Below are 22452 nucleotides of genomic sequence, written 5' to 3' on the forward strand. Positions count from 1 at the left end.
TGTGAGGTGCAGGCTCTGGGAAGAGGGAAATAGCAAACATGAACTCGTAGGCAGGAACAGATAGGTGTGTTCAGATAGGAGGAGAAAGGAAGCCAGCCACAGTGGTGATGGTAGGAGATGGGGCTGGACAGATCCCCCAAAGCCTGCTCCACGCATGATAAGGAGAGCGAGGGTGTACTCTAAGTGGCAAGAGGAAACCAGAGGAGGAGGGGATGTTTAGCAGGAAAATTATGAGATCAATTTCCTTTCTGAGAAGTTGACTCTGCTGGTGGACAAGGTCTGGACAAGGCAGGGAGACAGTCAGGAGGCAGTCCTCGCCTTGGAAGAGGTGGTGGTGCTTTGGGTTAGGTGATCGCTGGTGGCGAAGGAAAGCAGAGGGCTGATTCCACCCTGCCCCTCTGCACCCTGGTTCTTTTTTCTCTAAAATGGGGATTGAAGGTTCCTACTGTCTTCTTAGGGATGACGAAAGTTAAACGAGGTAATGCATGATATGGATTTGGTACAGAGTAAGTCCTCAATAAGTGGCAGTTATTATCATTATTATCCTAATAATAAAAGAGAGACCCCACCATAGCTTTCCTCATACTGTATTCTAGTGTGGGAAACAGGCAAATCAAGTAGTAAAAATAAAGTGCTAGGACAGATAAAGCTGATAGGGGGCGCTGTGGGAAGACATGCACCTCCCCTTGAAATAAAGCAATACGTAAATGGAATCAAGAATTCCATGTTTGATTCTGCTTTCTGTCCTACTTGCCATCCTTCTGTCTAAATTTCTGTTTGTCCGGCTACCAGCCTCCTTCCCCCTTCTATTTCCTTCCAACAGGAGATTTCTGAGACCTTTTCCCAAAGAACTACCCTATTTCTATTCCTGTAAAATCAGTCATCTCCTGGGAGGAAGGAGTTTCCTTCAGGATACTGGGCTCATTCCCCTGCCCCAGAGAGAACCCAAGGCCTCTCCTGGCTCGGGATGCAGACCAAGCCAGGGCCAGGTGCCAGGTGCCGGGTGAGACCAGTAGGAGGGAGATGAGCACCTGGAATTGGCAGGCTCCATCCATCTCCTTCCAGATCTGTGGGCTGGCATCAGGGGCTGGGAGGTGGCCTCTGGTGAGGAAGGGAAGAGGGAGGCACTGTCTCATGACAGAAATAGCCATCCTTTGTCGACACTGCTTTGTGCCACAGACTTTAGAGGTAATTTTTTAAAACTTCAAGCATATATAGGTAATATATCTGTGCAATACAGAAAAAAAGGATAATCAGTAAAATACCCCCAACTTGTCCTGAAATTTACTATGCATTTCCAAGCACATACATATTCTTGTATTTTCTTTACCCAAATGGTAGCTTACCTAATACACTTCTTCTGCACCTTGATTTTTTCACTTAATTGTATATTTCCACACATAGAACTTTCTATATATATGTCTACATATACAGCTATTTGATCGCTGGATGTATGTGTCAAAATGTATTTAACCAGCCTCATATCTATATTGATTTAGGCCACTTCTTTCTTTTGCTAGTATAAACAACATTGCAAGGAACAGCCTCATAGAAATGTCATTGCTTGTGTTGCAGAATTTTAAAATTTTATGTAGTTTGAATAAATGAACAAAACTGAACCCAAAACAAAACAAAAACACTTTTTTAAAAAGCACTTTCATGGTTCTATTTTTTACATTTATATCTTTGGATTTTCTTTTGTGTGAGGTTGGCATCAGATTAGGTTTGTGTTTTTTTTCCCCTAGATGCTCTGCCAGGCACTTCAGGGGATTATTCTCACTACAACCCTTTCTACAGGTGAGAAAACAGAGGCTCAGAGAGGTTGAGTCACATGGCCAAGCTCACTCAGAGAATAATTAGAAACCAGTTTCCAACTGGAAACTCAGTGACCCAACCCTTAACTACAATAAAAATAGCATTTATTTTGATCCAGGCAATTACTTCTTAAAAAAATTAACTTTCTATCTTGGAATAGTTTTAGAGTTACAGAAAAATTTGAGAATATCACAGAGAACTTCCATACACCTTAGACTCAATAGTTTTAGAGTTACAGAAAAATTTGAGAATATCACAGAGAATTTCCATACATCTTAGACTCAGTTTCTGTGATTATCACTATCTTACATCAGTAGTAGAGCCAATATTGACACAGTATTATTATCTAAAGCCCATACTTTATTCAGATTTGCTTAGTTGTTACTTTTCCTCTTCCACATTCCCATCCTGATGACCATATTACACTTAAGTGGTCATTTAAGCGGTCATGTCCCCTTAGGCTCCTCTTCGCTGTGACAGTTTCTGACTTTCCCTGTTTCTGGTGACCTTGACCGTCTTGTGTAGCTGTTCAGGTATTCTGTAGGACGTCCCTTGACTGGGGTTTATCTGATGTTTTTCTTATGATTTGGCTGAAGTTATGGGTTTGGGGGAGAAAGACCCACACAGGTAGAGTGTCATTCCCATCCCATCATATCAAGGGTGCATACCATCAACATGACATCACTGTTGATGTTGAACTTGATCACCTGTCTGAGAAAGTGTTTGTCAGGTATTATTCAGGTAGTTACTTGCCGTGCCCCGCCCTCCCTTTTCATGCTGTCCTCTTCGGAGGGAAGTCACTGTGTGCAGTCCACACTTAACGACTGCGGAGTCATTGCTCCACCTCCTTTAAGGAGCTGTATAAATTATTTAGAATTATTCTGCATAGGCGATTTATCTACACTTCCCATTTATTTAATTTGGAAGTTACTTGTATACAAATGTATATACAATTACATTTCTTTAATTATTAGGCACTTATTTATATTTGCTAATTCCTTTTCATTCTATCTTTTTTTTTTAATTTTTTTTATTTATTATTTATTTATTATGTTTATTTTTGGCTGTGTTGAGTCTTCGTTTCTGTGCGAGGGCTTTCTCTAGTTGCGGCAAGCGGGGGCCACCCTTCATCGCGGTGCGCGGGCCTCTCACTATCGCGGCCTCTCTTGTTGCGGAGCACAGGCTCCAGACGCGCAGGCTCAGTAGTTGTGGCTCACGGGCCCAGTTGCTCCGCGGCATGTGGGATCTTCCCAGACCAGGGCTCGAACCCCTGTCCCCTGCACTGGCAGGCAGATTCTCAACCACTGCGCCACCAGGGAAGCCCCATCATTCTATCTTTTAAGCTGTACCTGGATAGAGGCAGAGATGAAACGTGGATAAGGTGCAAATTTTAAAAGACAAACACGGCACGTAGTGAAAAACCCTCCCTCATACCTTTCTCACCAGGCCTTCCAGCTCCCCCACTCGAAAAATATCTTATGCATTTACAAACATGTACAAATACATTCCCCCCCCCCTCTTTTTTTTTTCCTTTTTGTACCCAAATGGTAACTTACTAGATACACTTGTTCGGCGTCTTGGTTATTTTTATTACACTTTTTAAAATCTGGGAGGTCTCCCCTCCTCGCGGCCGCTGTACGGAGCTGTCCCGGGTCTCTCCGGCTCTCCAGCCGCGTCTCCCATCCCAGGTCCCCGACGCTTCGGAGCCGCACCCTTCCACGGCGCCCTGCCCTCACCTCGCCTCCCAGCGCAGGGCGGCTCGGGTGGTCCAGCGGGGGCGGGCGTGGGAAGGGCCGCCGGGCGCCCCGCCCCCGCCTCCGCCTCCGCCTCTGTGACGTCGGCCCCGGAATCTGGAATCCCGGCTCCGGGAGGGAAGGCTGGGAGGCGGCGGCGGCGGCGGCGGCGGCCGGAGCGGGTCTCCGGCGGCATTTCGGGGGCGCGGGGCGCAGCCATGAGCGAGTCCAGTGCCAGTGCGCTCCCGACCGGCAGGCCCAGCAGGCAGGCCTTCATCCACCAAGGTAGGGCGGCGCGGACCCGGCTCCAGGCGGCCGGCGGGTGCAAGCGGCCGCGAGGTGCTGGGAGCTCGGCGCGGGCCCGGCCCCCTCACCACCTCCCGGCTTGGGGGAAAACGGATCTTTTTTATTAGTGGTCTCCCTCCTCCAGCCCATCCTCACCCAATTCAGAGAGCGCATGCTCTACCAAAAGGAGCACTAGAATGGGAGTCTCGACAGTGGTGAGTTTGCCTTCCCAAAGCTGGTCGAGGGATCCCGGGCTAGTATCAAAATAATCTTAGATGTTAAATGAAAAGATTGTGAGATCCCTGTCAGCCCTAACATTCTGATACCAGGTGCCTGCCTCCCAAACATATGAGGCTTTACAATTAGATGGGCTTAGAACTGAATTCTGCCTTGGCTATTTATTGCTGTGTGATCTTTGGTAAGTGACTTGCCCTCTCTGAACCTTAGATTCTTCAGCAGTAAAATGGGAATAAGATGTTGGTGGGATTAGTTGAGAGAAAAATGTGTGAAGTGCCTAGCAGAGTGCTTGATACAGGAAAGGCACTATCAGTGGTAGCCAGCCAAGTATATGCTTTTCCCTTTTTTTGTTGGGTAAAACTTAAGAGTGAAGTGTACAGCTCTGTGAATTTTTACATAAACGTGTACAACCGCTACTCAGTCAAGATACAAAAGTTGCCAGCACCCAGGCAGGCTTCCTTGCAGCATTCATATCTTATATTTGCCCTTAACAAAACACAAGACCCCACTGTGAGGTTTTTGTGTGTGTGTGTGTGTGTGTGTGTGTGTGGACAACGCTTCCAATACCTAGTACCTTGGCTTCAACTTCCCCACTGTGAGTTTTATCTGCAGCGTTTTTTCTATTTCAATTTGAGAATAGAGATTTTGTTACAAGGATCTACAGTAAAGCATGAGTGTAGATTTGGGCATTGGGCCCCTCTGATGGGATTGATCTCAACATCTAGAAGAAGAAAAAGAGAAAAACATCTAGAGAGACCCAAACTCTGGGAACTTGCTCGGGAATCAGAAAAAAGACTGGGTTTTGATGCTAATTATTTTCTAATGCAGTATTAATAGTGCTGGCATCAGCTCAATTTCAGCCTTTCAGTAATAGCTATTCAAGTATTTTCCACATGATTTTTTATTTATCTTTCTCTTATTTTATCACAGTTCATCACATTTAAGATGCCAACCCTGGTTTCCCATACAGAAGGCAAGGAGATTCCTCTTCCTTGGATCTTTGCTGGGTGTTCAAGGGGATCTCTAAGCATCTTTTTATGAGTATTGTAACTAGCGCCTCTAATCAAAAGGTTCACCCTGTCCCTTGGACAGATGATATTTTATGACCTTGTACCCACCAGCATGAGTGGGAGGCTCAGAAGGGACTGTGTTTATAACTTTGCAGCAGTTTGTAAACCATGACACACTGTATGAGCATCTTGGGAGGACAGTTGGAGGGGGTCAGGAGACAAAGGGCGTCTAGTTTACAGAAATGTGTAAATTTCTGTACACAAGGAAATGTGTATCCTTCGTAATGATAAAACAGATCACAACATTTGCCTTCTTTTTTTTTTTTTTCTTTTCCATGATGGTTTATTACAGGATATTGAATACAGTTCCCTGTGCTATACAGTAGGACCTTGTTGTTTATTCATTCTATGTATACTGGTTTGCATCTGCTAGTCCCAAACTCCCAATCCATCCCTCCCCCAACCCCCCTTCCCCTTGGCAACCACAAGTCTGTTCTCTGTATCTGTGAATCTGTTTCTGTTTCGCAGATAAGTTCACTTGTGTCATATTTTAGATCCCACAGGTAAGTGACATCGTATGGTATTTGTCTTTCTCTTTTTGACTTACTTCACTTAGTATGATAATCTCAAGGTCCATACATGTTGCTGCAAATGGCACTATTTCATTCGTTTTTATGGCTGAGTAGACAATACTTGCCTTCTTAATTAAAACTTTTCAGTGGCTTCCCACTGCTCTGAGAACAAGCTCAGGCCTCCAACAAGGCCAGCAAGGACCCCAGCCCACCTCTGTAGGCTCTCATCACCTACAGCCTTACCTTAGCCCATGCTGCTCCAGCTACACTGACTGCCTTCTCATTCCTCCAACATATCAAGGTCATTTCTGCCTCAGGGCCTTTGCATCTGCTGTTCTCTTTGCCTGGAGTGCATTTCTCTTTGATCTTCATATGGCAGCCTCTTGCTGCTCCTGTCAGGTCTCTGCTCAAATGTCACTTCAGAGAGGCAGACCTCTGGAGTCATCTTGTCTGGAGAAGTGCCCCCATATCTCCTACCCTGACCTTGCTTATTCCTTCAAAGCACTTAGCACCATCTGAAGTCATGTGGTTTGATCATTTCCTGGTTTATTAGCTATCTCTCCTTCTAGAATGTGGGTGCCATGAAAATCAGGGGCTTTTTCTTGTTCCCTTAGGACCTAGAACAGTGTCCGGCACGTGGTAGGTACTAAACCTGTGATGAATGAATGAATGGTGGAGTATACCCACAGCCATGCTGGCAGCTATAGTGTAGTGGTTTCAAGTCTAGACTCTGGATTCTCAGATGCAAATCCTCTTTTTCCCATTCACTGGTTTTGTCTTTGGGAAAGGCAGTTAAGTGCCTAGTGCCTCAGGTTCCTTATGTATTAAATAACGAAAGTACCTACTTCAGGAGGTCATTATGAGGATTCAGATAATTAATTTATGTAAATAACTTAGTAAGTGCTTAAATTAGTTATCTATGCCTTGGAACAAATTATCCCAAAATTTAGAGGCTTAGAACCCACTTACCTCACGGTTTCTGTGGGTCAGGAATTGGGGCGTGACCTATCTAGGCTTTTCTGGCTCAGTCTGTCTTACAAAATTGCAGTCATGGTGTCAGTCAGCCATGCAGTCATCCAAAGGCTTGCCTGGAGCTGGAGGATCCCTTCCAAGATGACTCGCTCACACGGATGGCGAGTTGACACTGGCTGTTGACAGGAAGCCTCAGTTCCTCTCCATGTGGACCTCTCAGAGGGCTGCTTAAGTGTCCTCGAGACATGGTGGCTGGCTTCTCTCAGAGCAGATGATCCAAGAGAGAGCAAGGTGGAAACTGTAGTGTCTTTTTTTTTTTTTTTTTTTTTAAAGATTTGTATACCAATTTAACAAGAAGGGAGAATTTTTTTTTTTTTATAGCTACTTTATTTATTTATTTCTTTATTTTTGGCTGTGTTGGGTCTTCGGTTCGTGCGAGGGCTTTCTCTAGTTACGGCAAGTGGGGGCCACTCTTCATCGCGGTGCAGGGACCGCTCTTCATCGCGGTGCACGGGCCTTTCACTATCGCGGCCCCTCCCGTTGCGGGGCACAGGCTCCAGACGCGCAGGCTCAGCAGTTGTGGCTCATGGGCCCAGCCGCTCCGTGGCATGTGGGATCTTCCCAGACCAGGGCTCGAACCCGTGTCCCCTGCATTAGCAGGCAGATTCTCAACCACTGCGCCACCAGGGAAGCCCTGTAGTGTCTTTTATGAGCTGGTCTTAGAAATCACACTGTGTTGTTTTTATTGTTCACGTGGGTCAGCCCTGTTCAGTGTGGATGGGGCCTGTATAGAGGCGTGAATATTAGGAGGGGAGGATCACAGGGGGCCATCCTGGGGACTGGCTGCCATGGTCCATGTAAGTGTTAGCTGTTGTTATGATGTCTCTGCTCTCCTACTAGATGGTAAGCTCCAGCAGGGCAGGGCCTGGGCCTCTTTGGCTCACCGTGGCATCCCCCTGCTTAGCCCAGTGCTTGGTGTATAGGAGGTCTTTAGTAAACACTAGTTGAAAGGATGCCCTTAGTGATTTGGTCCCCGTCTTAGCTCCCATCTCCACACACACCCCCACCCCCCCCCGACGGTTCCCATGTTACGTTTTGAGCCTGAGAAGCTCCTGCTGTTCCCTCTACCATGAGGCTATTACTTTACTTCCTTTTAAGGCATACTATTTTTCTCATCTTTCAATCTGGTGTCACTTCCTCCTGGAAGCCTTCCCTGACTACCTCCCATCCCTTGTCCCTTCTAGACCGTGTCCCTTCTCTGCACCCACAGAGCCCGCTAGCCTCGCCCTGTCAAAGTATCCCTTGAACTGTATTCTCACTTCTCTTGAGTTGTATCTTTTTTTTTTTTTAATAAATTTATTTATTTATTTTTGGCTGCGTTAGGTCTTCATTGCTGCACGCGGGCTTTCTCTAGTTGCGGCGAGCGGGGGCTATTCTTTGCCGTGCGCGGGCTTCTCATTGCGGTGGCTTCTCGTTGCAGAGCACGGGGTCTAGGCACATGGGCTTCAGTAGTTGTGGCATGCGGAGTCAGCAGTTGTGGCTCACGGGCTCCAGAGCGCAGGCTCAGTAGTTGTGTTGCACAGGCTTAGTTGCTCCGCAGCATGTGGGATCTTCCCGGACCAGGGCTCGAAGCCGTGTCCCTATCAATTTACTGTGTAATTCTCCTTTTACTGTACTGTATAATAAAATACTACCAACTGCTGTACCAAGAGCCAACAAATCAACCTGGTTACTTGTCCCTATAGCTTCTGATTTCCTTTTTTTCCTCTGTGGACCTTCCTTGGCCTGCAGCCGCGCTGGCGCCCAGGCCAGGCAGGTGCAGGTACCGCTGAGGTGCGCGGAAGGCGCGTACTCCTGGTGCAGCCAGTTGTTGGCTGTCTCCCACACTCTCAGGTGACCGTTGGTAGACGCTAAAGCGAAATAGGCCTGGCTTTGCGGGGAGAAGGCGCAGGGGACCCCCGTGGGGGAAAAGGGGTCGGCAACACCTCCACCACCCGCCATTGCTGCTCTGGCTCCGCGGCAGCCACGTGTTCGCCCGTGCGCAGGCACCTGTATCATTTTTAAGAGCAGGGATTTTGGAATTAAGCAGACCCAGGTTCAGACACCGACTTGGCCTCTTATAAGCTGTGTAGTCTTGAGCAAGTTACTGCCTCTTCTGAGCTTCCGTTTCCCCATCTGTAAAGTGGAGATTCTGATAGGAGTGAAAGCCGGAGGACCACCTTGTTCCAGGGCCTCTAGAGCGGCCTCAACTCCTGCTGCTCCCACCCCTCCCAGGCCCCAGTGCTTCCCTCCGGGTCTTTGCAGCCTCTGTTCCCTCCAGCCGGCCCACCCTTCCCCCTGCTCTGCCCATGGCCGGCTCCTCACAATTCTGCTCTCAGCTGGAATGTCACCTCCTCCCAAGAGGCAACGCCTCCCCACCCCCTGACCATGAGACATTTTGCCCTCTCCCAGGGCTTTTTGCCCCTCAGCCCCATCGTACCTGGCATGTTCTGTGTTTATTGAATGGAGTGACTCTGCATGGTTTTTTCCCTTTGTCAAATATTTACCATAGTCCGGTCTGTCAGTACTTCATACCAGTCAGTAAATGTATGTGTACAGTATGTGTAGTGTAACTACATGCTCATTCCAGTCAGGAGTCCTTCGGCTAGCGTGCACCCAGTGAGTTTTTTGGGGCGGGGATCGAGGCATAATTCACATAACAAAATCAACCATTTTAAAGTGTACAGCATTTAGTACATTCACAATATGGTACAACCATCACCTCTATCTGGTTCCAAAATATTTTCATACACCCCCCATCTGCTAGGGTCACTGAAAGGATTTAATGAGCACATAAGCATGTCAAGAATCTAGCACCTTGTGGGCAGGCGCTGTGCACTTGAATGGTAGCTCTTGGTATTATTATGATTATGATTATTAGGGCCTTTTCTTTTTTTTTTTTTTTTAAAAAAAGTTTTTTTAATTTATTATTTATTTATTATTTTTATTTTTGGCTGTGTTGGGTCTTTGTTTCTGTGCGAGGGCTTTCTCCAGTTGCGGCGAGTGGGGGCCACTCTTCCTCGCGGTGCGCGGGCCTGTCACTATCGCGGCCTTTCTTGTTGCGGAGCAGAGGCTCCAGACGCTCAGGCTCAGTAGTTGTGGCTCACGGGCCCAGTTGCTCCGCGGCATGTGGGATCTTCCCAGACCAGGGCTCGAACCCGTGTCCCCTGCATTGGCAGGCAGATTCTCAACCACTGCGCCACCAGGGAAGCCCCTAGGGCCTTTTCTAGCCCCGGTATTATCAGGCTTGATGACTGCATGTGCTCTGTGCCTGTGCGCTCTGGAGGTATCTGTTAGATTCCTATGTAGTTAAACAGCTGTTCCGTGGGCTATTTTAGTCTGACCGATTTTACGAAATTTGAAGACAAGTAACCGTTTGACCTGCAGTGTTTTTTGTTTTGTACTTTATCTGCTAAGTCCATTCATCCAGGTTACTCATCAAAGGTGTCCTGGGCGGGAGGGCTCTTGTGCAGCAGGCCTGGACACAGGCCACAGTGAGCCAGCCTACTGACCTGAGTTATTTTTTTCCCCTCTGTCTGGAAGAGGCCGAGCTCTGTCTGCCCAGCAATTCAGGCCCGGATTAGGCCCAAAGGCCAGAGGCCCTCAGTGGCTTTTTTTTTTTTTTTTTTCAGGAAGTGAAGAATTTAAGGGATAAAAGGGGGAAATGACTTTTCAGTGTTGTTAACTTTGTTGCAATCTGGCTGCTTTTTAAAGGAACATTGTTTGGCTGTGGGACCACCCAGCCCTTCTGTGGGCTTTTCCCATCCCCACCAGGAGAAGGTGGGGAACTGATCCTGAGCCAAAAGCATGCACCAGGCGAGGGGCCTAGGGATGAAAGAGGCAGGCAAGGGACGTGCTTTCACGAAGTTTCTAGTCCAGGAGGGGAGACCCTAAACAGGTGGAGGGAAATGGGTCAGAGACAGCTAAGCATAGGTGCTGAGAAGGAAATAAGCAGGTGATGAGATAGAGAGGGGGAGCGGCCCGCCTGGACAGCTCTCCTGGGAGGGGACTGCTGAGCCGAGGCCCAAGGATGTAGAGGAGCCAGCGCAGGTGAATGGGAAGCCCCGGTGGGAAGAGTGTTCGGAGGGGCTACAGGAAGAGCAAAGGGCAGAGGTGGGAATGGCCTCCATGTATCTGAGGAGGCCTTGGGCTGGGGCGTGGAGAGGAGATGGGCCGAGGTCAGCCAGCAGGAGCCAGTTCCTGAGGGTCAGTAGGTTCTGTCAGCAATTTGATTTGGGACTCAGGTGGGTAACTTTCTTTAATTCCTCAGAGCAACTCAATGTAGTAGGTGTTACTTGCCCATTTTATCCCCCTGTAAACTGAGGCCCTGAGATGTTTACTTGACAAGCTGCTGAAACAGAAGGATGTTAATGTTGTGAATAGAGCTACCGTGTCCGTGTATTAATTTGACATGTTTTTTGAGTCCCTGTTATGTGCCAGCCCCATGCTAATCACTAGGGGTGTAAGAGTGAGTAAGACATGCTGAGGTCATTGCCCTCATGGTTCAGACCTTAACTTGACCTTGGACAAAGGTCCTGTCTTCTCTGAACTTTCCATATTGCAAAATAAGGGTAATACATAAGAAGGGCCCATCCTGAGGATCACAGGAGATAGCTAGGTAAAGGGTGTGACATCATCGTGGCACACGGTAAACGCTCAGTAAAGGCGAATTTTTGGTTATTGTCACTTCCAGGAATGTTGGAAATCTTTTTTGGAGAGGTCCTAGCCAAGGAAGATAAGCACTCCACATAGGGAGTAGCTTGGTCCTTAGCAAGAAGACACCCCCTCCTCCCCCTCGCCACTGCAGATTTAAACCTTCATGTACATTAAGTTCATCAATAAGTAACCAGAGTCCTGGCTTCAAGTAGGTAGCACAATGTGCCAGGCACTGCTCTAAGCCAGGGGTCTGCAAGCTACAGCCCATGGGCCAAATCTGGGCCACCACGTATTTTTAGAAAGTTTCCTGAGAAAGCAGTCATGCATTACGGCTGCTTTCCTACTGCAATGGCAGGTTGAATAGTTGTGACAGAGACCGTGTGGTAAATAGTATTTACTATCGGGGTCTGCAAGCTACAGCCCATGGGCCAAATCTGGGCCACCACGTATTTTTAGAAAGTTTCCTGAGAAAGCAGTCATGCATTACGGCTGCTTTCCTACTGCAATGGCAGGTTGAATAGTTGTGACAGAGACCGTGTGGTAAATAGTATTTACTATCTGGCTCTTTACAGAAAAGGTTTGCTGCCCTCTTTTCTAAGCACTTGACATACAATAGCCATCTATTAGCCTTCGGATGGCTGTGCGAGGTGGGAACTACTACCCCTATTTTACAGGTGGAAAAACTGAGGCACAGAATGGTCAAGAAGGTCACACGGGTAGCAAGTGGAGCCGGGGTTAGGATCCAGGCAGCGGGCTTTGGAGCCAGTGCTCTTAACCACGTGTCATGTCACCTCCTCAGACAGACAGAATCACTGTAACAGCTCCATGGACAGTCCACCGGATGCTCTGCTGGCTTAGAAACCAGGAGACCTGGGTTCTGGGGTCAGCACGGATCTGATTGCTCAGTTAGTCACTGCTCCTGACGGCTGTTTGCTTGTCTGGTCATAAAGCCTTGGGACCCAGTCATTCCCCAGGCCCCACCCAGGTGCCAGGTGGTGTGACTCATGCAGGCCCCCCCAGCCCTGCAATTCTGAAGTCTGGAAGACGGAGGAGGCTCCCAAGGCCCTGGCTCCTCCCCTCTCAGACTAGGTTCTGGGTTCCTGTGAAAAAGGCCCCTCTGTGCTGTCCAGGACAGTAGCCGCTAGCCACACGTGGCTGTAAGATGTAAATTGAATACAGTCTGATAAAATTAAAAATCCATTTCCTTAGTCTTACCAGCCACAGTTCAGTAACCCAGTAGCCACAAGTGGCTGGATAGAACATTTCCATCACTGCAGGATGATGCCACTTGGCACATGATGCCCTGCCGTGGGCTGTAGCCGTGCCGACCTGTGTAGCTCAGGGACAGAAATTGCCACAGGGCTGCCCAGAGAGATCCTGTTAAATCTGAGTCAGATCGTTCTCTGCTGAGAACCCCCCTTGGTTCCCACCTTACCCAAGTAAGGTAACAACATGGCCCACAGGCCCCATGTGGCCTGGCCTGTTTCTCCCCGACCTCTTAACCCCATTACTCTCTTCCCTGCTGACTCTCCTTCAGCCACACTGGCCTTCTTGTTCCTCGAACTGACTAGGCACAGTCCTGCCTCAGGGCCTTTGCACCTGCTCTTCTCTGTCTCTACCTTGCTCGTCTCTATCTTCTGTTGGATGCTCTTCCTCCAGGTAACCATGTGGCTCTTTCCCTCCCTCCCTTCAGGCTTTGCTCAAATACACCCCTGCTTTATTTTTCTCCGGGCAACTATCACCATTTGAAATATATTGTTCTTACTTGTCTATTGTCTGTCTCCTCCAGAGGCAGGGGGAGTCTGTGTGTCGTATTCAAGGCTGCGTCCCAGTCCTAGAACAGTGCATGGCACGTAGCAGTTGCTCAGTAAATCTTTTCAAGTGAATGAGTGAATGAATGGATGGGTGGGTGGGTGGTCCTACCAGGAGCAGGGCCTTGATGAGTCCCTGGCCTCAGAGGTTTTTTGAGCACTTGGTAGAAATGTCATGGAAGCTTTACCCAGATCCCCTGCACTGTGAGCTCCTTGGTTAAGACCCTTTGGCAGCTGTGAGCACAAATTATTCAGGTGCCCCAGCTCCAGTTAGCATCCAAAATCAAAGCAATGTCACACACATAGACATGAGGGGAAAGAAGTCTAAGAAGCTCTGAAATCGATGTCTACATTGTCTTATTGGTAACATCAAACTGGGTGTACGTGCATGTGTCTAATAGGGCTGGCTTGTGTAAAGTACCTGAAATAGAAAGGCTGTAATATACAGTCAACATCCCAATCAATATTTTTTTGCCAGCTTTTTCAATTGTGAAATAAAAAGTCACCCCTAAAGAAAAGAATAATATTAAATGCTTAAATTCCTTACATCTTCTTCTCATTTTTTTTGGTGCCCTTCTTTTGCTGGTGTGCTAAACATGTACTTTGGTCTACCTGGTGGGTGAGCCAATGTTACCTGTATCCTCAGCACCAAATTCATTTATTCACAGTTCATTCATACATGCATTCATTCATTTAACAGGTTTTTATTAAGCATCCGCCATGTGTCAGGCTCTGTCTTACAGCCTGAGGACTCAGTGGTGAAGGAGAGAGATGGGGTCCCTTTCCTCATGGAGGTCACAGTCTAATGGGGGAGGGAGACAGTTGGAGTCAATACGCAGGTAAACACATAAGGAGGAGGATGGGATAATGACAAGGACGCAGGGGGCTGGGCACTTGGGAGATAAGTGCTGGTTGGAGGAGGGGAGGGAAAACTCTTCGAGGCAGGAAGCAAGTCTGCAAACCTTCATCGTCTCCAGAGCCCCCGCTCCCCGCCCAGAGTCCCACACAGAGAGGGACTCCATGCAAGGTATCAAACAGAACTAATTCCCACAGCAGCTGGCCGGTTGCCTGGACCAGATGACCCAGAAGGTCCCTTCTTCCCCAGAGTTTCCATGATTCTGTGAGTGGGAAGAAAAACCCTGAAGTGAAGCCAGCACCAAATACGGTCAGGCTAGGTTCTTGGCAAGCTCTTGAGGGAGGCTGGTGGTGGTTTTGGTGCCATTTAGGTCACAGTTGGCCTGTGCCCACATTCTGGGAATGTTTGTGCTCGTTGGTAGGATTTGGTGTCCTGTGGAAAGAGCTGCCAAGAGAGTTGGGACCTAAGGATGCTCTCCAGATGTGCCTGCCTCTGCGCATTCATTCATCCATTCATTCATTCTCCAGATGGAGAGGTTTCTGTGAGCAAGACACTGCTCTGAGCCTCAGAGAGACTAACTTTGTCCTTAACCTGGAAGAACAGCAGATACCAGAAAAAGTAGTTACCCCTGCCCCTGTCCCCACATCTCCTGTAATAATTCCCCAGTCATCCTCCCACCTAAGTGACCTCCTGCTTGCTGAAATCTGACTCCAGTGGCCAACAGATTCTAGGCCTTCCTAGATGGAGGCAGCCCCGTATCTGAGACATGCTCCAGCCTCCCAAATGGTCATCAAGCAGCCCACACACCACAGGCTTAAATGATCAGCTCAGGAGAACGTCCGACAGTAACTCTAGTGAGCCATTCTTATCCTCTCAGGATGAGAAAACCAAGGCTAGGAGAGGTGATGCCACCTGCCTTTCTAAGAATCGGTAGAACCAGGAGTCTGTCTTGACATCAAAGCCTTGGGCAAACCGCCATCTCTCCAGGCCTCAGGTTCCCTGTTGAAAAGCCAGGGCAGCAAAGCCTTCCCTGCAGGTTGGTGTGAGAAATTCGGTGATGTCATGCTTTGAAAAGTGTGTGGTCCTATATGCAAAGGGTTGGAGGTGTACCAGCTATAAAAATAATGATGCTTGTGTTCAAGGGTGTAGTTGTGATTTTTTTTTTAACTTGAAGATGGAGAATTTCCCAAGGATGTCTGAAAAGGAAAAAGCATTCCTCTTCAGTGATGGCCATTTTGAAAGTAGAGTTTTCCATCAGAGACTGTTGCTGGGAAATGTAAATAGGATGTATCCTTCCTGTGGTGTGGCTGCAAGAACAATCAGATGATTAGTTTGTGTGGCATTTTATTGTTTACAAAGCACTTGCAAATCCATGGCCCACCAAGTGGTCTCATAGTAAAGACTACAGCTTTGGCATTTGACAGACCTGTGGTAGGTTCCTAGTTCCAGCACTTCCTAGCTGTGTGAGTGGGCAAAGCACCTAATCTCTCCGAGCCTCACTTTCTTCATCTGTAAAATGGGATAATTCTGTTCAATGAGTAGCTCAGAGAATTGCGTGTGGTGATGCATATCGTGTACTTCAAATAGCCTGGCACAAGGTACGTGCTCACAGATTCCCAGCCAGTGTTATTTACGTTGTTGGTAAATTTGTCCTCATGATCACGCTGCTGAGGTCATGGTATTATATCCGCCGTTCCTGAGATGAGAAACATGTGACTCAGAGACAGTCTTTGTTTCTCCTGGGGTGGCCTGGCTAGTGGGTGACAAGCCAACCCATCTCCAGCTCCAGCCCTGGGTCCCTGACCCCGCAGTTGCTGAATATTCAGTGGGTCAGTGCTGCTCCGTATTCAAAGGCCTTTGTTCTGGTTAATAACAGCCCTTTGTTGCTGGCCAGAGGGAGGAGCGGCCGGCGGGCTTTGACCCTCTAGCCTTCAGCCTCCACCCCAACCCCGGACCCCCATGTTTGCTTAGGGAGCCGTGTTACTAATGGAAGTGTGTCATGCCCTCAGGGGGTGCTGGGGCCAGGCGTAAAGGTTGAGCCGGATTCGCCGGATTGCACTTGGTGACGGGCAGGGCTCCAGACGCGCGTCCGTGTCATCAGCAGTGGGGCAGCTCTTCTGCTGTGTGAACTTGCCCATCAGAGAGGCAAGGATTACAGCTCTGCACCGTCAGACTCCAACTCGGATCAAGGCCTTGGCTGGTCCCCTCCCCCCAGTGCTCCCTCGCTGTTAGCTATAAGTACATTTACAGAGCCCACTGTGTGCAGGGCTGTGCTCAGTGTTTCTGCCTGCATGATCGCCTCTGATTCTCACAAGCTGGCACTCCTGTGATGGATCTCGTCCTTAGCCCTGAAGCCTACAGAGTGATCCTTTGAAACGTGGTCAGATCACGACATGCTTTGGCCCAGAGCCCCGGATGGCTGCCCGTCTGCCACATTGAAGGGTCATAGCGCAGCCCACAGAGTCTGACCTGGTTTGGCCTGGCCACCTCTCTGATCCCTGCTTTCCATTCTTCCGTCCCAGCTCCCTATTGTTGCTTAATAGATTGCTCCAAATGTGATGGCTTAAGCCATTTTATTGTTTCTGCTGATTCTGTGCATCAGGAAATGAGCAGGCTACAGAGGAGACAGTTTGCTCAGCTCTGTGTCCTGTCTGCTGGGTCTGAGCATCCAGTGGCCTTTTCATGCCCATGGTGGGGCCTGGCGAGGATGACCAGGGTGGCTGGGGACGGGCTGCAACGGCCTGCTGGGGTCATAAGCTGGGACCTTGATTCTTACTGTCAGCCAGTTCCTTGGTCGTCCTGCTTGGAGCCTTGGGGCCTCTTTCTCTCCACGTGGTTGTGTCAGCAGCATCGCTGGACTTCTAACACAGCAGCCCCAGGCTCCCAACAGCGCAAAGTAGAAGCTTCCTGACCCTTTTAAGGCTTGGATCTGGAACTGGCAGAGTGTAACTTCTCTCGTGACCTTTGGTTAAAAACAAGTCATGGGTCCAGCCTGGATTCAAGGGGAGGAGACCACAGAGGGCTGGTGTGGCTCTTTGGGGGCCACCAACAAAAGAGCCTTCGAGGCTCCTGTTCATTCACTCTTCCCCACCCACCTAGGCCTCCATGCTCTTCTTCAAGCATGCTGTGCATGCCCCTGCCTCAGGGCCTTTGCACTTGCTGTTTCCGTCTCCCAGGATGCCCTTCCCCAAATATCCACAGGGCTCACACACCCCCTCTATGTAGCCTCAGCTTAAATGCTACCTTAATAGAGAAACCGTACCTGACCCCATCTTATCAAAAACAGGGTACCCTGCCCATTACCTCTGTGCCCTTACCCCACTCTTTTTTTTTTTTTTTTGCACTCATTGCCTCCTAGCATAATATTTATTGCCTGGGTATTGTCTGATCTTCCCCTGCCCCCACCTTAGACTGTAAGTGCCATGTGAGTAGTGTGTTTACTTTGTTCACTGTAGTATCCCTAGCTCCAGATCTGACACATGATAGGTATATTTGGTGAATGAATGAGTTTTTGAGATGAGGAAACTGAAGCTCAGAGAGGTTAAGTAATTTCCCCAAAGACACACAGCTAGTAATCGACAGACCCCAGATTCAAACCCAAGCAAGCTTTGCTGCCTGGAGGGGTAATTGCTTAGGTTATCACAGCTGCCTCCTACCTCCTCCTTCCATGTCCTGTCTCCACTCAGGATGGTCTTCCCAAACTAAAATCGGATCAGGTATAAAATCCATCTTGAAAGTGGCATTCGTTCCTCACCTTCAACAGAAAGCTCTCCCTCCTTGGACCGCTGCACAAGGCACAGCAAAACTTGGCCTCCAGCTGTGGTCTGATGTAGCAGAGTGAATATTCTTTTTTTTATTTTTTATTTTTATTTTTATTGAAGTATAGTTGATAGAGATTCTTGGGTAGGCAGACCTGGCTCTGTTTCCAATGCCCCCACCCCCAGGCTCTCTAAGCACGGGCAAGTTATGAATGTCATCCATTCATCCATCTATCCAATAAGTATTTATTGAACTACTCTGAGGCAGGGATGCTGCTAGGTCCTGGGTTGCAATGGTGAGGAAATCTTCACAGTCGCTGCCCTCAGAGAACTTACAGTCCACTGGGTAAGACAGACATACTCACATGGTCACACAAAAAAATATAAGGTTATAGATTGTGATAAGTGCTGTGAAGGACTTACTGTGTGTGGGAAAATGTGTAACAAGATACCTACAATAGTGCAGTGAGGCAGGGTTGGTTTCCTTGAGGAAGTGGCATTCGAGTAGGAGCTAAGAAGTTCACTCCAGGCAGAGGGAACAGCATACGCAAAGGCTCTAAGGAGGAGGGAGCACAGGCCCATTTTAGTATAGGAAGGATCCTACGAAATGTAGGTTGGAGGTCAGAGAGCCTGAGGAGCTGGAGAGGCGGGCAGGAGTCAGATCTTGCAGGGCTTTGAGGGCTTGGGCAAGTGGTTGGAGAACCCATGAATGACTTTATTTTCTCATCTGTAAAATGGGGATGATAATAGTACCTATCTCAGTACGTGTGAGCATCTGTGGTCAGTTGGGCAACAGCTGGCTGTAGGCTGGCCTGGGATGGTCTCGGTTGGGGTGATCATCCCTGCTGTACCTGATCTCATCCTCCAGCAGGTTAGCTCGGGCTTGTTCACAAGGCAGCAGCTGGTGTCCAAAGAACAGCAGAAGCTGGCAAGACCTCCTGAGGCTAGGCTTAGAACTGGCACAGCGTCACTTCTGTTGCATTCTGTTGGTCCAAGCAGATCATAAGGCCAGCCCACATCCCATGAGTGGTCATGAAGCTCTTAACATAGTAGCTCTTAACATAGTGACTGGTGCAAAGGAAGTGCTCCGTAAACACCATTATTATTATTGTTGTTGATGATGTTGTTATCGCTATGCATTTGCAAAGCGGTTTATGCTTTTCAGAGCTTTATCCCATACAGGGGATACCCTACACTGTGTGAGGATAGTCGGGGCAAATGTCACTAGCCCCGTTTGCCAAATGAAAAACAGAGGTTAGATTACTCAAAGCCACACACCTAGCAAGTGGCTGCAGCTAAACACTAGAATGCAGGTATCATGTAACTTAAAACACATCTGCTGAAAGTGAACCCTTTTGCAGATGATTTCATTGTCCTGAGCACCATCCTGGTAAATAAAATAATTAAGATAAAATACTTTTGTCAGTGGCCCAGGCTCCTGACTGTGAGGTTTAGTTAGGGTCTCTGAGATCCAAGTCTCCTACATAAATTTTGGTTTTTGGTTCCCAAGTTCACTGGGGTGAATGGTGGTTTTCTTCTTTCTTACCCAGAGAGCCTCTCTTTGGACTCCAGTTGCTTTTCTTCTCCACCTGTGAATTTCCTTCAAGAATTGCCAAGCTACCGGTCTATTGCTCGTAAGAGGACGACCATCCTTTCCCGGGACAAGCAAAGTGGCACTTTGCTGAAGCCAACAGACTCTTACAGCTCCCAGTTGGAGGAAGAAATCACTGAAAACCTTGACAGCCAGTCCATTCGGAAATATGCACTGAACATCTCTGAGAAGCGGAGACTAAGGTTTGTCCAGTAGCCATCTGGAAGGCGTATGATGTATGTTTTGGGAAGAGGTGCTTTTTATGCATGGATTGCATTTCCTGAAGAGTTCACATAATTAAAAGTTTATTACTTAGGATAAGCTAAGCTGCTGTGACAAAGATACCCACACAGGTAAAATCTCAGTGTATTAGAAGTTTATTTCTTGCTCCCATAAAAGTCCTGCGTTGAGGTCAAGGGGGGACTTTGCAGTCACTCAGGGACCCAGGCTCCTTCCATCTTGTGGCTCTGCAACCCCCAAAGCCTCATCGTTGTCTGTAGTCACTCTGTTCCCCTTCCCCCCAGCACCTGCCAACCATTAATCTACTCTCTGTCTCTATAGATTTGCCATTCTGGACATTTCATATACATGGAATCATATGACATGTGACCTTTTGTGTCTGACTTCTTTCACTTAACATCATGTTTTCAAGGTTCATGTAAGCTGTAGAACGCATCAGTACTTCCTTCCTTATTATGGCTGAATAATATTCTACTGTGTGGATATAGCACAGTTTGTTTATCCATTTATCCTTTGATGGAGATTTGGGTTGTTGACACATTTTGGCTATTGTGATTAATGCTGCGTTGAACATTGGTGTACAAGTTTTTGTTTGAGACCCTGTTTTCAATTCTTTTGGAGTATCTACCTAGGAGTGGAATTGCCGGGTCACATGGTAATTCTGCGTTTAACTTTCTGAGGAACTGTTGAACTTTTTCCTAGTGGCCACACCATTTTACATTCCCACCAGGAGTGTATGAGGGCTCCAGGTTTTCCACATCCTCTCGGCTGGGGTTTTATTTGGTGCTGAGTTTGATGGCACTGCATTGTCATTGTCCTGCTTGTTTTTTAATGCAGGGACATTCAGGAGACCCAAATGAAGTACTTATCTGAGTGGGACCAGTGGAAACGGTATAGCAGCAAGTCTTGGGAGAGGTTCATAGAGAAGGCTCGCGAGATGACAACCCACCTGGAGCTGTGGCGGGAGGACATTCGCAGCATAGAAGGTACCACACCCCACACTGCACGTGCTCCTCTGTAGAAGTCTCCTGCGCCTGAGGAAAGTACAGCTTTGTTTTCACTCATCCCCAGCTGAAACGTAGCATTTTCTTCCGTGATGAATGTGAGCAACTAGCCACAGTTAGGATTAATAGAGCCTGTGTCTTCGTCACCAGGAACATCTCAGATGTCTTCCTGTCCCTTCCAGTTGTTGTAGTTGTCTGGGAATAGCATCTACGCTCATCACGACTTTGAAATTAGAGCAGTGATTTATATCTGCCACTAGATCTTGTTATTTAATATGTTAATGAAAATGCTCATGTATTAATCTGTCACAAATTTAGTTTATACAGTAATGTTGTGATCATCATACGACCATTTGTATTTTGTGCGTTTAAAAATGTTATTCCAAGATGGGGCTCAATAAGCCTCATCAGACTGCCAAAGACACCCATAACCCTCAAAATATTAAGGCTCCTACTTTCCCATAATGGTGAGAATTGGGATGAAGTACAGGCAGACCTAGGAGATATTGAGGGTTTGGTTCCAGACTACCACAATAAAGCAGATATAATAATAAAGCGAGTCACACGAATTTTTTGGTTTCCCAGTGCGTATAAAAGTTGTGTTTGCACGATACTGTAGTCTATTAAGTGTGCAATAGCATTATATCTAAAAAATAGTGTACATACCTTAATTAAAAAGTACTTTATTGCTAAAAAATGCTAACCATCATCTGAGCCTTCAGTGAGTTGTAATCTTTTTGCTGGTGGAGGGTTTGAAGTATTGCGAGAATGACCAAAATGTGACACAGAGACAGGACGTGAGCAAATGCTGTTGGAAAAATGGTGCTGATAGACTCGCTTGATGCAGGGTTGCCACCAACCTTCAATGTATGAAAAACAAAATATCTGTAAAGCACAGTAAAGCAAAGCACAATAAGAGGAGGTAGGCCTGTCATAACAAAATCCATAGACTGGGTGATTTAAAGAATAGAAATTTATTTTCTTACAGTTCTGGAGACTGGAAGTTTGAGATCCGGCCACCTTGTCACTCTGTCCTCAAATGACCTCCTCTTTGTGTGTGCTTAGGGAGAGAGAGCACGCTTTGTTGCTTTTTCTTCTAAGGGGACTAACCCATCATGAGGGCCCCACTTTCCTGACCTTACCTTAACCATGTTACCTCCCCAAGGCCTGTTTCCAGATACCATCACACTGAGGGTTAGAGTTCCAACATATGAATTTGGCAGGGGGTGGGGGGAAACAATACAAATCAGTCCATAGCAAGTATACAAAAATTGGAAGTTATGACAAAATGTAAAATTAGAAAAAAAATTAAACATTTGGGTGACATAACTGAGCCAGGGGGAAAATACCTTTTAGAATTACCTGGTTTCTACTGGAAAGCAAAACAATTTACAAGCTTCTCCTCAAAACTGCTGAAATGGAAATTTTGTGAAGTTTGTAAGGAACACGGCAGGATATGTGAAAAAATTTATTGCCCCCATTATTACTATTTTAAAGCCTATAAAATACCAGTGGTAATCTATTCAATGAACTTTTTTAGTTGTTTTATTGGGAGAGTGTAAACTTATTTCCAGGGGGGGTTCATTAGAAACTTAGAACTTCAACCATCCACTTTAGAAGTTTAACTGAACATCATCTTTGGAGCAGAAGATAATAAAAGCTAACCTCTCTTGAGCCTTCATTGTGTTCAACATTTTACTCATATGATCTCAGTTGATCCTCACAAGAACCCGTTTTTCATATAGGCATTTATCATTTGCATGGTTCAGAGAGATTAAAAAACTTGCCCAAGTTCATTGGCTAGAAAAAGGCAGACCCAGAATTTGAACCCAGGCAGTCAAGCTTCAGAACCCAAGGTTTTAGCCACCATGCC

General features: G+C 47.3%; 1 protein-coding gene across 1 annotated transcript in view; it reads left to right on the forward strand.

Moving 5' to 3' along the window:
- Window positions 1-3693: 3693 nt before the first annotated feature.
- Window positions 3694-22452, forward strand: part of TMC7 (transmembrane channel like 7) — a 54827-nt gene continuing 36068 nt past the window's right edge. The window contains exons 1-3 of the mRNA XM_057529814.1: window positions 3694-3833; window positions 19295-19538; window positions 20413-20561. Coding sequence (XP_057385797.1) covers window positions 3767-3833; window positions 19295-19538; window positions 20413-20561 — 460 coding nt within the window. The 5' untranslated portion in view covers window positions 3694-3766. The remainder of the gene's footprint in view (window positions 3834-19294; window positions 19539-20412; window positions 20562-22452) is intronic.

This window comes from Balaenoptera acutorostrata, chromosome 15 (genome assembly GCF_949987535.1).
Source record: "Balaenoptera acutorostrata chromosome 15, mBalAcu1.1, whole genome shotgun sequence".
NCBI classification, from domain to species: Eukaryota; Metazoa; Chordata; class Mammalia; order Artiodactyla; family Balaenopteridae; genus Balaenoptera; species Balaenoptera acutorostrata.